Source organism: Mixophyes fleayi, chromosome 6, assembly GCF_038048845.1.
Source record: "Mixophyes fleayi isolate aMixFle1 chromosome 6, aMixFle1.hap1, whole genome shotgun sequence".
NCBI lineage: Eukaryota > Metazoa > Chordata > Amphibia > Anura > Limnodynastidae > Mixophyes > Mixophyes fleayi.
The window spans coordinates 72,212,218-72,229,003 of record NC_134407.1 but is presented as its reverse complement, the minus strand read 5'-3'; the positions used below and the strand labels follow the sequence as shown (position 1 = coordinate 72,229,003).

Here is a 16,786-nt window from a genome sequence, read left to right as displayed (position 1 = left end):
ATAATATAAATAGTAGTCCAAACACGATTTTTGAAGCACTGAATTACATATATCTCAATCCTCTGTCGCCAATATATCATTAGCAATTGTAAGAAATTGTGTTTTTCAAGACAACATTCTGCTTCAGTTTATTTCTATCGTCTCACTTCATAATTTTTGTTACATCAATAAGACATTGTACCAAATTCACCAATCTGCAAAGCACAATCCTGAACATAAAGATCCTTAGATAATGCTTATTCCAAAATAGTTTTTGGACTATAATGATCTTAAAAGCTATTTACAAATATTTCTTACTAAAACTTGTGTTTTTCAAAATTAAGCATTTGGTGCAGTACATGAAATCTTTGGTACATATTAGAGGGATTGAAAACTATGAAACAAGCATAGGCCCACACTAATAACTGCACTTCAACAGACAGAGGTCTATCCGGCCTCACCATGTAATGTACATATTCAGAACTAGAGTCGTGAGTAACTGCTGTTATATACCAATCTCATCCTGGTACACATGCTTGATTATGTCATGGTAATTTGGTGCTTTACAATGGTAACTCAATAACATTTTGCCAAGTATAATACCACCTGGGTTCTTCAATAAAAGGACTGAATTGAAAAATGAAGCGCTATACATCACCAATTACAGTTGGTGACAATACAACCTCCACATAAAGATTTACATTGGTACAATTAACATGTCAAAAAAGGATTTGTCTAGTTGAAAATAAAGGAACATTGGTAATTACTGTTTTAGTCCCAAAAGCGGGAGTGGACACTTTATATTTTACAAAGCAAATCTACCAGCTGGACCTGCAAAGTCTCAATTAAACAGGAAGGAAAATGTCAGTAAGGAAGTACCATAAATATATAAATCTAACGATATTCTTACTGCACTGCTTTTCATACTTTATAAATGTCTGTAATAATGTACATATATGTTTACTAGGACTGCCACTGTTATTTTGTTCATGTTCACAAAAGCCATCTTTTCCTGTGTTTATTTAAACTCCTTCCTGTTCCTACCTCAACTGCTCACTCCTCTCCTCCTTTGTCTCACAGATCGTAGGCAGGTTAAGTGTGAGGGCAGGAGGGCTTATTTATTGACATAGTACAAAGATTCTTTCACTTTCCTGGTGTAAATTAGAACACGCAAACATCTCACTAACAACTGTATATTAACTAGAGATGGGCGGGCTCGGTTCCCCGAGATCCGAATCCAACCGAATTTCGCCTATCCGAGTACCGAGCCGAGCAGGCTCGGTACTCTCCCGCCCATTCGGAATCTAAATCGAGGCAAAACGTCATCGTGACGTATTTGTATTTCTGAGCTCGGTTCGCGCGAGATTTGAAAAGCATAAATACCTGCAGGGTTAGGTCACTAGCTATATTAGCGCGGGGACAGAGCAATAATTGGACACATTGTTTCAATTCTATTCTATTCAATTCTAATATTAATACCAATTGTATTAGCAATTGTTAGAGCAGTAAGAGAGGAGGCTTTTTTTTTTTTTTTTTTGACACTCCAAGTGCTTTTGGCGTGTCCTATATTCCCCAGTGTGAAATACTAATTTTTCTGGCTGTCAAAAGTCATATTTGTCAGCAGTATCCATCCAATACAATTTTGGCACTACAAGTGCTTTGGGCTCATTAAAATGGATTCAAAGCAGTCCACATATGAGCAGATCAGCAACCAGGTTCTGTCACCAGTCCTGATGGTAGTGTTCCCAGTACGCCATCTGGGAAAGGCGATGTCAAAGTACATAGTCTTTTTAAATCAGGTAAAAAAAAACACACACCCACAAAAAATTTACCGTGTTAAAAGCGAAAAAGAAGTGTAACTGAGGAAAAGTTAACTGCCGATAAAAAAAAAATTGCCAACATGACATTTTACACACGCAGTGGCAAAGAAAGAATTATTAGTGGCAGATCCAAAAATGTTACCGAGCCTTCTTCTTGTATGGTCACTCGTGACCAAGGAAGACCAAGTAATTTGGAGTCTAAAAGTGGTGCACAACTACTGTTACGTGTCAAAGCCGAGCTGCAAGAAAACAGTAAGGCATTAGAGGATAATGTATGCTCTGAATCAGAAATGACAACAATAACTGTGGAGAGTTCATCCAACAGTGGTATGTCTAATCGTGAACATTCTGTTAGTGTACCCATAAAGAAGGGCCCTTTCAGCAGTTCTGCTGATGTGTGCCTGAACAGCCTGAGTGTAGCCGGTGATACACAAAGTGAGGATGCCACTTTGGAATTAGAAGAGGATGGAGGGGGAGATTTGTGTAGACGACGAGGGCTCTAATGAGGATGAGGTTGTTTGTGTAAGTCCTGCACCAGTGGCAGCAGTTCTGGAACGTGACAAGAAAAAGGCCATTGTAATGCCTGGCCATACAGCAAAAAAATCCTCCTCTTATGTGTGGAATTATTTCTACCCAAATCCAGACAACAATTGTATAGCCATTTGTAGTTTATGTCAAGCCACAGTCAGTTGAGGGAGGGACCTTAACCATCTTGGAACCTCGTCTATGTTACGCCATTTAACGAGAGTTCATGGCAAAGTGCTGGGAAAAGCTGAAAGTTCTTCCAAAAAAATTACAAGCACTCCATCATCAGCTAGGACCATCCGGTCACCGACATCCCGACGGCTACAGAATACACCCACAACACCATCCTCATCAATATCCTCAGTAGCGCTCGGAGTTAGCCCTGCATCCCACTTATTAAGGCTGGATGACTCCTGCACTATAATTGATTCCTCTGAAGAAAGCGTTAGTCCCACTGCTGCTGCTGCTGCTGCTGGGGGTGATTCGTCAGCCCAGAGGAAGGGCAAGAAAAAGAGCAGTCCTACATTTCAACAATTAACAGTGAAACAATCATTTGCTAGGGGAAGCAAATATGACAGAAGTCACCCAGTCGCCAAGCGAATCACAGACGCCATGGCTGCCATGTTAGTGTTAGATCTGCGACAAATATCCACAATGAACGCAGCTGGTTTTTCACAGTTAATTGAGGTTTTGTGTCCGCGTTACAGAATTCCATCGCGACACCATTTTTCCTGTAAAGCTTTTCTACAACTATACCAAAAAGTGTGTAAAAATGTAGAGATTGCGCTGCAAAATGTCATTCTGCCCACTGTCCACTTAACTACAGATATGTTGACAAGTGGAAGTGGTCAAACCAAAGACTATATGACTGTGACAGCCCACTGGGTTGGTCATTCACCTTCACCAGCAGAAACAGCAGCAGCATGTACACCACTACGTAACATTTGTCACAGGCAGGCCACTCTTTGTATTACCGGCTTCACTAACAGGCATACAGCTGACAATTTGATACGCAAACTCAGAGATGTGATTGATACATGGCTTATACCACTCGGACTCTCCCCAGGGTATGTCATTTCTGATAACGCCAACAATATAGTGCGAGCATTACAGCTGGTGAATTCTATCACATTCCCTGTTTTGCTCACACCATCAACTTGGTGGTGCAGAGCTTCCTACGAAATAACCGTGAGGTGCAGGAGATGCTTTCGGTGGCCCGTGAAATTTCAGGCCATTTCAGGCATTCTGCCACAGCATGTAGGAGATTGCAGCAGCTCCAAGAGCAGTTTAACTTGCCCTGTCACCAACTTAAGCAAGAGGTGGTAACTAGGTGGAATTCCACCCTGTACATGCTTCAGAGGATGGAGGAACAGCGCAAAGCCATCGAAGCGTATTGCACAAGCCATGACATTAGGTAAGGAGGGGGATGTATTTCACTCTTGCACAGTGGGGAATCCTTTCAGTGCTGTGCAAGGTGCTGAAACCATTTGAAGTTGTGACGTGTGAAGTGAGTGCAGATTCTGCTAGTTTGAGCCAAGTCATTCCTTTAATTAGACTATTGGAAAAGCAGCTTGAGAAACTGAAGGAGGAGATGAAAGCAAGCAATTCCGGCAAAGTATGTTGGCCTTGTCGATCAAGTACTTAATTCGCTTCACAATGATCCTCGAGTTATTAAGATCTTGAACTCGGATCAGAACGTTTTGGCCACTGTGCTTGATCCAAGGTTTAAGACCTACATTGAGTCTTTGCTTCAAAATGATCGAGATGTGAACTTTTGCAAGGAGCTATTGCACAGCAAGTTGTCCGCTGAACTGTTCCTTGGCTTGACGACATGTCCTCCTTCAGTTTCTCAAGCAGCTGCTGCTCGTAAAAAATTGAATTTTCCAAAAAGAAGCAGGGAAGACGCAGAGGGCAGACCAGAACAGTTTAACATCTGGGCTGGTTTGAAGAATTTTTTTAAAAAAAATGTGTGACCTTGCCCATAACTCCATCCAATATGAGTATTAACATGCAAAGGATGGTGGAGGATTATTTTCAAGATGTAGTTAATATGGAAATGTCAGACAGTCCCTTTCCTTACTGGGAAGAAAAACAGGCAATTTGGAAACCCATGTACAAACTTGCTTTGCAATACCTAAGCTGCCCACCCTCCAGTGTGTACTCTGAACGAGTATTCAGCACAGCAGGGAATTTAGTCAGTGATCGCCGAAGAAGGTTACTTCCCAAAAATGTGGAGAAAATGATGTTTATAAAAATGAACTACATCTTCCACGAGGAAGGCCTTCACCATCCAAGACATCCAAGCACTGTTCTCTAATGGCGGATTCAAGCGGCAATGAATTGATAGTCTGTGATGACGTACACACTGATGAGGGTGAGGATAAAGCTGAAGATGATGACGATAACATCTTATTAAAACTTTCTATTTAAGTGTAGGGTGCAATCTACACCCCAAAGAGGAAAGGGACTTGGGGCATTTCTATATCACTACTGTCTTGAAAGGCTGCTGTTTATGCAATATCTCCTTAAGGGTAGGGTGTCATACACAGAGTGACCCCAAACTGCCTTTGTCCATTTCAATTAATATTGTACAGTCTATAACGGCTGAATTTTTTTGTATTTTCTACAAGTGGAGGGGGGCCTAGAGAGACAGAAACCAAACTGCCTTTGTCCATTTCAATTTATATTGTACAGTCTATAACGGCTGAATTTTTGAGCATTTTCTACAATTGGAGGGGGCCATATCTTTACATATTTAAGTATAAGTGTAGGGTGTAATATACATCCAAAGACGATGGCTGCATTGCCAATATGCATAGATGGAGAGGAAGACAATCTGGTTTGTGTGTAGAATTAATGAAGGCCTACCAGGAATTGAACTGTTTTTTTGATAATTTATTAGCTTAACAATTTACAATTACATTACTTATCCAAGAAACAGGTGGAGCATTACATTTGGTTATTTTATGCCCAAAAACATTGATTTTTAAACAGAATAGCAAAACAAAACCAAACAAAACCAAAACCAAAACACGCAATGGCGGTTTGGTAAAACCAAAACCAAAACACGACGGTAATCCAGATCCAAAACACGGGGGTCAGTGAGCATCTCTAATATTAACACATTATGTTAGGCCATGAACCAGGGAAGTTTAAGCTGTTGCTGGCACAGAACAGTGTGAAGATACAGATTGCCTGGTTACGCTATATTGTTTACTTGAGATAGAACATTCACCTATACAAAACTTAATTAAAAGGAGAAAATAGGTTACAGTGCCTTTAAACCTGCTGTGTGCCATAATGCTGACATCCTAAGCTGTAAAATCAGAATTAGGATTGAGTTTGCACTGTGTGAAGGATTTGGTCAAATCTGAATATTGCTAAAAATTTTAAATATCCAGCTATATCCAGGACTCATTGCAATCCTAATCTCCTCTTTCTCTGAAGCTTTGCAGCTTCCGAGAGGCTCCCAAGTTCATTTCTGAAACATCATTCTCTTAAAGTATCAGCATCACAGAGTTAACGGAACAGTCCCGTCATCCCACAATTTATAAGCCCGGTGTCAGAAAGAGAATTAGTCGCCAATGTCAACTAAATTATTGTCCTGCCAGTAACTCCCCGTTCAGCCTTGTCACTTTCTATCACAACAATGTGGATCTTAGATTTTTACAGACAAGCGGCATGTTCTCAACAAAGCTCGCGGACAATGCAGGACACATCCCCTCCCAAGTCATCTGCAGAGCGATAAACCCTCTCCATGCACCGTTTGATGACAGCAACAATAGCTATGCTAGTAGACATGAGCCTAACAAGGAAAGCAATATTAGATACATTAGAGAATGGATGGGAGGCATTAAGCACAAATTCAGTTGGAAAATTGTATTATACATCTCAAATGGAATCAAATAGTGCTTCTCTAAATCCTTTACAAGGAAGGAATAAACCCAAAGAGATTAATGCATATAAAATAGTATGTGTGCAATAGTTATATAACAACAAAATATAAAAAAGTGACTCATTGTGTTTGTCCGCTTGTGTTCATACGGGATATTTGTGTATTGCAACCCAAAGACTATAAAGTTTTGAAAGAAAAAAAAAGTGACTCATATGCAAAGGCTTTAAAAACAAGGTTGCTGGCTTTAAAAACAAGGTTGCTGCTCTCATACACAGTAATAATAAAATTGTAATATTTATATTATATGAGGGTTCTGGAAAGGAGCACATGTCTGATTATTTTAGAAATTTGCAGATTAAAGTGCTTCAGTCACAAGTACACAATGGAGACTGACGTTTTGTGGGCTACATTAATATTCAATGTACAGCAGCCAATCCATCCACTAGGAAACTCACATAATTGAGGTATAAGGCATATTTTGTGGGCTGAAGTCACACCTCATGATCATAAAGTACGTCAGTGATGTCACTGTTTCCTAATAAACTGACAGGCTGCAGCCCACAAACTAGCTGTCCCCACTGTGTGTAGGTGGCGGGTGACTTTTATGGTTGGCAATGACTTTTGATCTGCAATCACTTAATATGGAAAATGAAGTTGGTGCATCTGCAATTAACCTATTTTTCACACATCATGTCTGAAAAAAAACCATCCCTCCTGCGGGGTTAAGATCACCCCAAAACTGAACAACTTACAATTATTTATTTTTTTTTATATAAAAAAAAATTTACACTAGACTGAAATCACTAAGACAGCAAATAGATTGCAACTACCCAGCTATGTTGAACGCAATAACATAACGCATTGCATGCTGGGAGCTGTAGTTCAAAACACTGCATTTTGGAAATCTGTGTAAGGACAAATCGTCCTTGAGAAATGCACTCTCCATTGCTAAAAACATTAAACTTGCTGATGACATGAGTCTCAGTGTTGGTTCCTTGTTACCTTGCACAAGTCAATTTGACCCCCAGGCAACAAAATCTAATCTGCAAGCTCGACTGGACAGAGTGGTGCCTGAAAAATTCTGCATACAGCAACACAACACTAAACGATGCTATATAATAAAAACATTATTTTTCCTAACTAAAATTACCACAAGATCATTATTTACACTTACACACACTATTATTTCTGGGATATGCAATGATTGCAGGAATTTACAGTAATAATATGGAGGACGCAAAATATAACTAAATTTCAGAAAATCTGTAAATGCCTGTCCTGTGAATTGGATGAGGTAGAGAGCAGGAAAAGAAAGGGATAAAGCGGCAGGAGGGGTGTTGCATGGTTGAAGGTTTTCAGCTTCTGCCTCATAGCTAACATTTCACTGTCTTAATTCATGGATTCTATGGCTTGCCAAGGTTAGGGGAAGTGCCAGGATATGGGAAGTTCTATGGGGATTTGAAATACACATTATTGAACAAACTGATTTCCAATGAAATCTAAAGGGAATAGGAGAGTCTGGTGACATGTGGAGCGCTGTATGAAGGTAGTGCAGCGTGTTCTGGGCACAATACAAGCACAGATTGGAGTCTTTATGGATGTGCAGAGAGTTGTATGGGTATGCAGGATTTACAGCTCAGCTGTGCAGGACAGAACAATTGCTTCTTTACAGGACAGAAGATAACTATATAATTATTTGATTCTTCAAACTGCAAGTAGCCAACCAATGGGATTACTTCCTCAGAATTACTGACTGGCAAATGAGGTAAAACGCTCATAGGAGAAATTTTGAAGGGAATTAAAGGGGATAATATAGTTATTGAAGTTTATATACATCTACTTTGATTTCTGTTCAAGAAATGTTTAATTAAAAATTAAGATGATCCAAAGTAAAAAGGCTTCCTGCAACAGTCACAAAAAAATGCATTTTAATGCCATCTGAAAATATGTGTTATTTCTTAATTGTGTAAGCAATTATCCTCTGTAACGCTGCCCCTATTAGTTTTGCATCTCATAGCACCATTTCCTTATTCATATGAACAAACCTTGGGTACCAAGCAAAGAAATTACTTGTGGTGGAAAACAAATCATATGCAAGCATGAATTTGTGAATGTTATGCATAATACATGACTAGCACTGTATAAACGGAACAACGGATCAAGCAAAATATATTACTACAGGTATGGAACCTATGGATTAGAGTCCTGCACTGAGACTTCTGTACTGCTTATGAACCTAATTTCACTATCAGAACAGTATGCTGAGGAGCAGGGTTCATGGAGTACCTGTGATATCTCAACAGATCTGGGATCTGTATTGTATTGCCAGTACAAGAGATCTGCTCTGCAGAACCACCTAAGTTCTGCACTGCATAGACACTAGAGAATTGAGGGTCTGCACTGCATAACAACCAGGCATTTGTGTCTGCACTGCATTGCCATCAGAGATTTGGGGGGGTTGGGGGGGGGAATCTGCACTGCATTTTTATTAGAGAGATGTCTTTGTGCAATCCAAGCAACATATTTTTACACATCGGTTAGCACACCAATTTTAAAATAACAATCACTGAATATTCTCACACAGGGTGCAAAGGTTCAAGCAGTCACATAGTCTGCAGCCGCTAGTTAGTAATCAACCTTCTTGACCTTGTAACCATGAACACCCACATAATTTGTCTGTTCTCCAATTCCTTCAGTAGGGAATCTCAGGAGCTGAATCGGCAAGAGTGAAAGTGGGGAGGACTAAAAAGTGGCATTTAGCTTAAAAATCTTATTAGACAATTGTAAAAGAAATAAAAATATTTCTAATAAACATTACATTTTAATTTCTTCCCACTCACCTGGCCAGTGGAGAAAACAAAAACCAAGGCAGATCCTGCAGCAGTCAGCCCCCAAGTGAACAAGGTCCCTAGGAGGGATTGCATCACTGGACTGTATCCTTCAATCATCTTGCTGGTTCCTGCAAATATAAACATGGAGGATAATGTCTAATTTTAATACATCGTATAAAACAAATTTAATTGCACAAAGTGCTGAACTACTTGAATTAACTCTTCCCCTCTGCATCAGTCATGTGATGTCCAGGGATTCCAACATTTTCCAGTTACACACCAAACAGGCACCTCTCTTATATCCAATTCTCTGACGGCAGAAGGTATGCCTGACACCTCAATGTTCACTAGTTGGCGAATGTACTGTGTTTGTGATGTGGTAACACATTCAACACAAGAGGTGTTGGAAGACTGAAATTCAAAATTTGACTGCCTCCTCTGGCAGGTTAATTGATCATAACAAAGACGTCAGCGACCTGATAAGCGGCAGTGACCCCAAACACAATGTCCTCCCCTATTCTTTTATTGAGGAGGGTTTTACTCTATATTGTAGGATTGTGAAGTCCTTCTTTAAACGCTACGTAAGCTAAAGCCGTTAACACATGGACCACAAGTCACAGGTGACAGAATTAAAAATTACACCAATAACTATGTCTGTGGCCAAATTGTATATTAACATATAGGCAGCATTATTGGGCCCACTGCCAGACATCAGCAGCGATGTTGTAGCATAATGAAAGCAAATGTTAGATTGGTCCTGACTATGAGCTCTCATAAGCGAAGCATTTTATAGCCTCTGTGTCATGTCCTCACATTGTTTGCCAACTTTGCATGTTTTTATTTTCTGATTTTGTTTGATTTGCTTTTTGCACAATTATACAAATTGTCTTCTGCTAGTTTTGTGGTACCTTACAAATACAAAATGATGATGGTTGCTGTGTGCTACTGTACATGCATGCTGATTGTATAAACTAAATAACCTGTGCAGACTCTAACCCAAGCAATATAATTTTGTATGCACCATTAATGCCGGTGTACTACATTCTGCATTATATCATCATCATCATGCTCGATTTGTCTGCGTATAGCAGGCAGTGAGATTGCCAAGCTTCTGTTACCCTAGCGATGATACACTCAATGAATGGTGCTATGTGTAGACCAAAAGATTGCAAAAGCAGAGTTTCTATAGCTAAAATATGAAACAAGCACCCATGTGCTGTATAGGAACACTATACAATTCATTTAATAACATGATACAAATAGAAAACATTAGTTGTAAGCCACAGGAACTAATCAAATATGAAAAGGCATCTTCTGTGTCACCCAGACAGAGAAACGCCTGCTATACCTTTTGGTCTAATATCTGAAAAGCCATAATCCTCTGCTGGAAAAAATGAAAATCAGTGAACAATTGGTTTACTCTAATTGACTCCACATTGCCGCTTCTCCACTGATTAGACTTCTGTATTATCCATCTCCACTGACCTTTCCCGTGTCAACCGCCTAATATCTTTATTGTGTTCAGTTTCAGCACACTAGAAGATGCGATTTGTCACGAACACGCTCCCAGCTGCCATGACTTTGGGGGTGTTTGCTGTATGAAGTCACATGATTCCAGACCACAGTCTCTCTCTACCTATCCCACAGGTTATAGACCTACTGAATCGCCCCCAAACACAGCGCTCTCACACCCTCAGACACTTCAGGTTTGCCACCACCTATTGAATACGGGCAATTGGACCCCAATATACTGTCCCACACTGGAACACACACATCTAGCTATCCACAGACTAGCAAGACCCACATCAGCAAGCACAGGGTTAACTCTTCACACCTCCAGACTGTTACACAAATATAAATGTATCAACAAATCACACACTGGGTTAACTTGGTCAAGCTAAACAGGCTAATGGGTTCGTTAGAGTATCAAGAACGCAAACATATTAAATTATAGATTTAATATACAAAAGTACAGGGCATACAGATATAAAAAATAATGAACAATTAATAGATTCCACTATGTGATCTAACTTTTCTGTAGAGCGTCACAATGATCCAATTTTATCATTAATAAATCCCCTATGACTCTGTCCATCTTTTGATATCAAACATGCCTAAATACAGTGTATTCGCAGAGCTTACACTCATTTCCATCAATTCTCTGTGGGGCAGAATTCTTTATTCAACATATGAGCTGCTCATCATGTAATTGAGGAATATGTGGTTGATCACTACTTTTATTGATTTTAAGTTGCATATTTTAAAACAGAATTATTTTTGTCTATATTACATTTAGCCTATGTCAGCACATGGCCTCTTTGAGCCAGACCACATGCTGAGCGGTACGTAAACGTCTATTCAGCAGTCACAACCAGGTTATATCTCACGCAGGAGCTCTTTGAAGCTGCCCCAGGTGACACTCTTATCTTCTCACACTGGGATGTGCAAAGCCATCAAATACATTTACATCAGACTCTCTGTCTTCACATTTTTACACTTTATCTAAACTCAATGGATCAATTTGATATAACATATTTACACTGCTGTTATGATTTATCCCTTATAAATAACTGTAAGTTCTCTATGTTCACTTGAAAACATTAATCTCAAATCTATATGTATCAGATCTCACACTGTGACAGTAGTCAGGTTGTCCACTTTTCGGAACATCCCTCTCTATTAACAAGCCAATCCATTCACAAAGTTAGCTCATTGTGGGGGTCCACTATCTGCTACTCTGACCATTATCTTATACTTAGCATCAGTGGACAGGGACATGTGTTGCAGCTTGGATGTCTATTCCATCCTTGGCATGCAATGTATTTATAAATATAAGCATGCATATATGAAGTATATCAGGGCTTGATAAAGTCTGGTCATTAGGTCAACACTAGAAAATACATCCTGGTGACCAAAGAAAGGCTGGATTATCACTGGTGCAATGTGACCCACTCCCAACAGGCATAGATATGAAAATTCACCCACTTTCTGGCCATGTGCAAAGCAATTTCACCCAGGATACGCTGTGTAAACTGTCATACGTCCCACTCTACATACGCCCCACAGATGATATTTACATGATAAAAAGCTGTGGATAAAACAGTAATCATGTAGAAACCACATATGATTAAGCAATTCAATGCTAAGCACTGGCGTCACAGAAGTCGTGCAGTGAAAAGGAGAGTCCAGACATCTCAGGGGTATTTACACTGTCGCCATGAAGAGTGAGTGATATGAAGTCCTGGCCCCAGGACATTGCAGCTAAAGAACCAAGTCCCAATAGTGAGTCATCATCAAATAGAGGAATGTGTCCCATCTGCCTAGAACAGCGTCTCTAGATGATAAATAAACCTAGTCAAGGTGTTTCCTGTCTCTGACACTGCAATGAGCATCCCAGACTGCCCCCCATCACTGGTTATTTATTAACGAGTCTCCTTAGGAGTCTGCAGAGTATAACAAGAGAAATGGAATTTCTGCTACAATCGGAAGAAATCTCAGACATTTTCTTGATGGCATGTTAGCTGTACAGAAACCTTTCCCTTACTTTCAAACACATGTTTCAAGACAAATGAAACTAGATTAATAAGATACAGTGGGGAGACAGTACGGTTTTTGCATGCAGCTTTCTTTGTAAATCTTTCCCATCGCTCTCTATTTTTAAACAGCAATAAAAGCATACAGAATTGTGTGGTGGAGGAGAAATGATTTATCAGGAGGCTTGTTATATCACTTGTTAATACAGTAAAATTAAGACAATGTATTCAGTGTGTAATGTAGCAATGCCTGTAGGATGCTACTGGAGTAGTAATTGAAACAGAATTGTAAGCAGTAGTGCGGAAGGTTTAAAAGAACAACGTCTCCACAATTTAAGACTGCTCATAGCTACACAATTCATGTCTTGCATGAAACTATTTAATGTTCCATACAAAGCACAGTATTCCAACCACCCAATGGGGAACATTTTCAAATGAGAAGTTGGAGTCGAATATAAAACCATAACTGGCGAGAATAACTCACACCCTGCTTGAGAGTAGTGTAATTTCCCTGTGGAAACCAAGAAATAATCACTACATCTGCCTACAAAACTAAAACAAAGTCAGCCCCTTCCTTTTTCATGAAGAATCCCAACTTGTACAGCGGGGTCGTAAAATATACCAGCAACCCTAAGTATAAGGACTTCCCAAGTACCCATTGTGTGACTAGAGCTTAGAAGAGAAAAGGTCAATTTTAAAACTTACTGTAAATCCACCAGCAGTACACACAGTGACATAGAGCGTGACACACCGCTGGGTATGACCATCCAATAGAAATCATTAAACTTTCTTAACAGAAGATCCCAACCATACATGACCACATTGTAATACCAATGAACATTGCCAATTCATGAACAGCATATTATTTATTGCATACAAGAAAGGGAAACGTGTGTGCTGCTGAAGGACTCAAAGGAAAAGGAAGATTGTGGCAAGTTCAAATTCTCCCTTCCCCTATCACACAATAAGAATTTAAAAAGCTACTTTCTTTTCCTTTGTCCAGCAAAGGCCACAGAGAATCAGAGGCCCTAAGCAGGTAACAGCAGCTAGATAAGCTACAATATTTCTTTTGATATCCAATGTTACAATCCTGAGTTACAGTGTTACAGGCCAGAATGAGATCCAAGGACAGAGGTAGAGACTAGACTCTGGGCTTACGTCTCAATGTGGACTTGACAAATCTCTTGATCAAAGGATGTCCAGAAAAACTCTAAGGGGGATATTCAATTGTTCGGCTTGACGGCCGAAAAACTCGCGCTCTAAAACTATTACTGTTAATACGGTAAAATTGCGCTTAAAAACCGGGAGCTGCGAGCTGAAGGCTGAAATTCAGCGAGTAACTACCGTATTAACGGTAATAGTTTTAGAGCGCGAGTTTATGAACCTGCAAAGGCCCTTTGTCAATAATTCCAGGGATGGAGGATACTGAAGTAGTGTGTAGTGTGTTAAAATATACACTTCCAGTCCTAGAAGATAAATTTTAAGTGTTTTTTTTCTGGTCTGAATGTTAACTACCTGATTGGAGAACCCTGGAAAATAGGGATACATGTAGGAACATGAAGGCAATTCAAGGGTTGAATTAAACCTGGAGATTTTGTTCCCATGAGGGAGTAAAAAAAAACTTTCAATGCACAGTTATAGTCAGTTTATCAATCACTGGTTTTCAAAACATTTAGATTGTTTACATTGAAATTAATGAGTGCTCCAGCTTTTTGTGGACACAAAAGCAGGAACATTTACTGTTCCTGGAATGTCGACCCTAACGTCCAAGGACTCTTGTTGTCCGTTTTAATATCACAGAGCTTCTTCCACAGGGAACCCATTCCATGCATGCCAAGAACAGACCTAGTCCTGACGAGATTTGTCTGAGGGACACCTGATGTGGGGCAATAAAACTTCTGACCTGATTTATTTAATTGACTCTTACGTTTGAACTGAAAATTAATTAAAGAAAATGAAAATGTTCAACAACTTTGCCCTGATTCAGCCCTCAGCATCCAATAATTGCTGTGACTAACACCATTACCTTATTAAAGACTCTGGGTGCTCTGCAAGTTTTCCCCGGTTATACCACCACATACAAGAACTAATGGGGATATGGCGATATAAATCCTTTGAGGCGTATGCAATTGTTGAGAAATCCCACAGCGTAAAAACTACTACCGTTATTACGGTAGTAGTTAGCTGGATTTAAGCTCGCGGCTCAGGGAGCTGTGAGCTGAAATCCAACAAGTAAATTACATAACGGTAATAGTGAGCGGCCCGCGGGATTTTCTGCGTTTCCGCCGACAATTGAATACCCCCCTTTAAGTCTACAAGAAGCTAAATTATCTGGCATTACAATATTGACCTTATCAACGTTATGTGGAATGTTTGGCAGGCAATACACTTATTTATAAACCTTTGCATTTACAGTTCTTTAGCTTTTTGGGAAGCAGAACTACTGGAGAATACAGTAGGTACCCTGCCTGTGCTGAGTTACAGTACTGGGATTAGGACATTCTGTTCTTTGAGCAATACAATGGCCTATTAAAATGCTAGACTTTTTAAAGGAGATGGGGAAACTGTAGCTCTTTGGTCTTGGAATGCAATACAATTCTGTTGTATAGCTTGCAGTACCCACCTATTTATAGTTACACACTCCTATAATGAGAGAACAAAATGTGAGCCTTCCACCTAGTGGCCAGGCACTGGGTTTTCCAACTGAATTTCTTTGGACTGTTTATTGAAGATTTGATTCTGCTCTTGTACAACACCGGGTGACTTTCTACAAAAGCTTCTAAAAAAACTAAACACATGTATTTGCCTTTTTATCTTGCAACAACATTACATTACTTTTCCATCATTTCCTCCAACTCACATCTGAAAAGAAGAGAGCATTCAAAGGCAATATCTGTCAACCAGGTTCTACAATACACAGCTGTTCTGGCCTAGAGGGAAATACTTTATCTTTAGAAGCCATAACTGGAGAAAATAGCACATCTCCCAAATAAAAGGAAAATGTTTAAGGGACATTACTGACCAATCAAGCTTCTAACTGAGTAAATCAGACCTTTAGGAATCTAGGCTTAAGAATTGCACCCAAGGCTAGTCAAGTCTCTATCCTTGAAGCTTGAGTTTTCCTGTTCATTGAATCCTTAAGGAAGGAACAATTTTTAAGATGAACCGTGGTCTTTTTAAAAATTCTTGCAACAGATATGTCTAACTTTGGATTACAGCCCCATAAGCCTAACTCCTATTTACCAAAAGGGAAACAATATAGAGAAAATATTATAAACAGACAACATTTGTCAGGAAATACCTGTCACGCCTAAGGATTTGTCTGTACCTGGACTAGGTTGCATCTCTCAAATTCAACTGGTGACTACATGCACAAAGCTGGGTAGCCTGATTAGGTTCCTTCGTATGAGAGGGAAGGAACTAGTGCAGCTGGTGGTTGCGGAGAGTTCAGAAGAATGCTAAATATGAATGGCACTGGAGACTGGCAAGAAGTTAAGAGTAGCAAAACAGTGATAAATTAGTAGGAGAGACCAGGATGGAACTCAAGTGCTAGACCGGACAGGGACCAGAGTGCTGGACCGGAATGCAGGCTGCGCTGTCTGGGCAGAAACTACTGTATAGACTGCTAGAAACCAAGTTGGTATTTAAAGAACCAACGTTGCACTGGCATGGGTTAGGCTCCAGGAAGTCCTTTTAAAGTAACTGCTTTCCCCTGATTGGAGGCTGCGGTCAGCTAAGCTGAAGCAGCGCTATGATTGGCTGACAGAAAGCAGGAGACTGAATCCAAGATGGAATCCAAGTTGGCAGCACCCTGTCACTGGTTTTGGAGGGAACTGGAGGCTGCTACCCCCTGATTGGGGCTGCAGTCAGCTGAGCTGAAGCAGCACTTTGACTGGTTGAGAGGGAGTAGGTGACTAAATCCAAGATAGAAGCAACCATGCACTGCTTTTGGAGGGATCTGTGGAGTGGAGACAGACTGGGCAGCATCCTGCAAAGAGATTGGAGGCCAGCAGAGACTGCAGACTGCAGGCAGAGTTTAGAAAGACAGCAGAGGGGTAAGTAACAGGATTTGACAGTCCTGTGCATGGCAAAACCGGTTCATATAATTTGTTAGGAGAATTGTCTGATCCAGTGGAAATAAAACTAGGTTTTTACTCAAGCACATTTTATTTGGGTTGATTCAGGTCAATTGCTCATAGTAAA

General features: G+C 40.0%; 1 protein-coding gene across 4 annotated transcripts in view; it reads right to left on the bottom strand.

The window, feature by feature from the left end:
• The window catches only part of SLC39A11 (solute carrier family 39 member 11), a 364,339-nt gene that overhangs the window by 333,560 nt on the left and 13,993 nt on the right, over positions 1-16,786 (bottom strand). For all 4 annotated transcript variants that reach the window (XM_075216853.1, XM_075216854.1, XM_075216856.1 and 1 more), the window contains exon 2: positions 9,060-9,178. In XM_075216853.1, the coding sequence (XP_075072954.1) occupies positions 9,060-9,178 (119 nt within the window). The remainder of the gene's footprint in view (positions 1-9,059; positions 9,179-16,786) is intronic.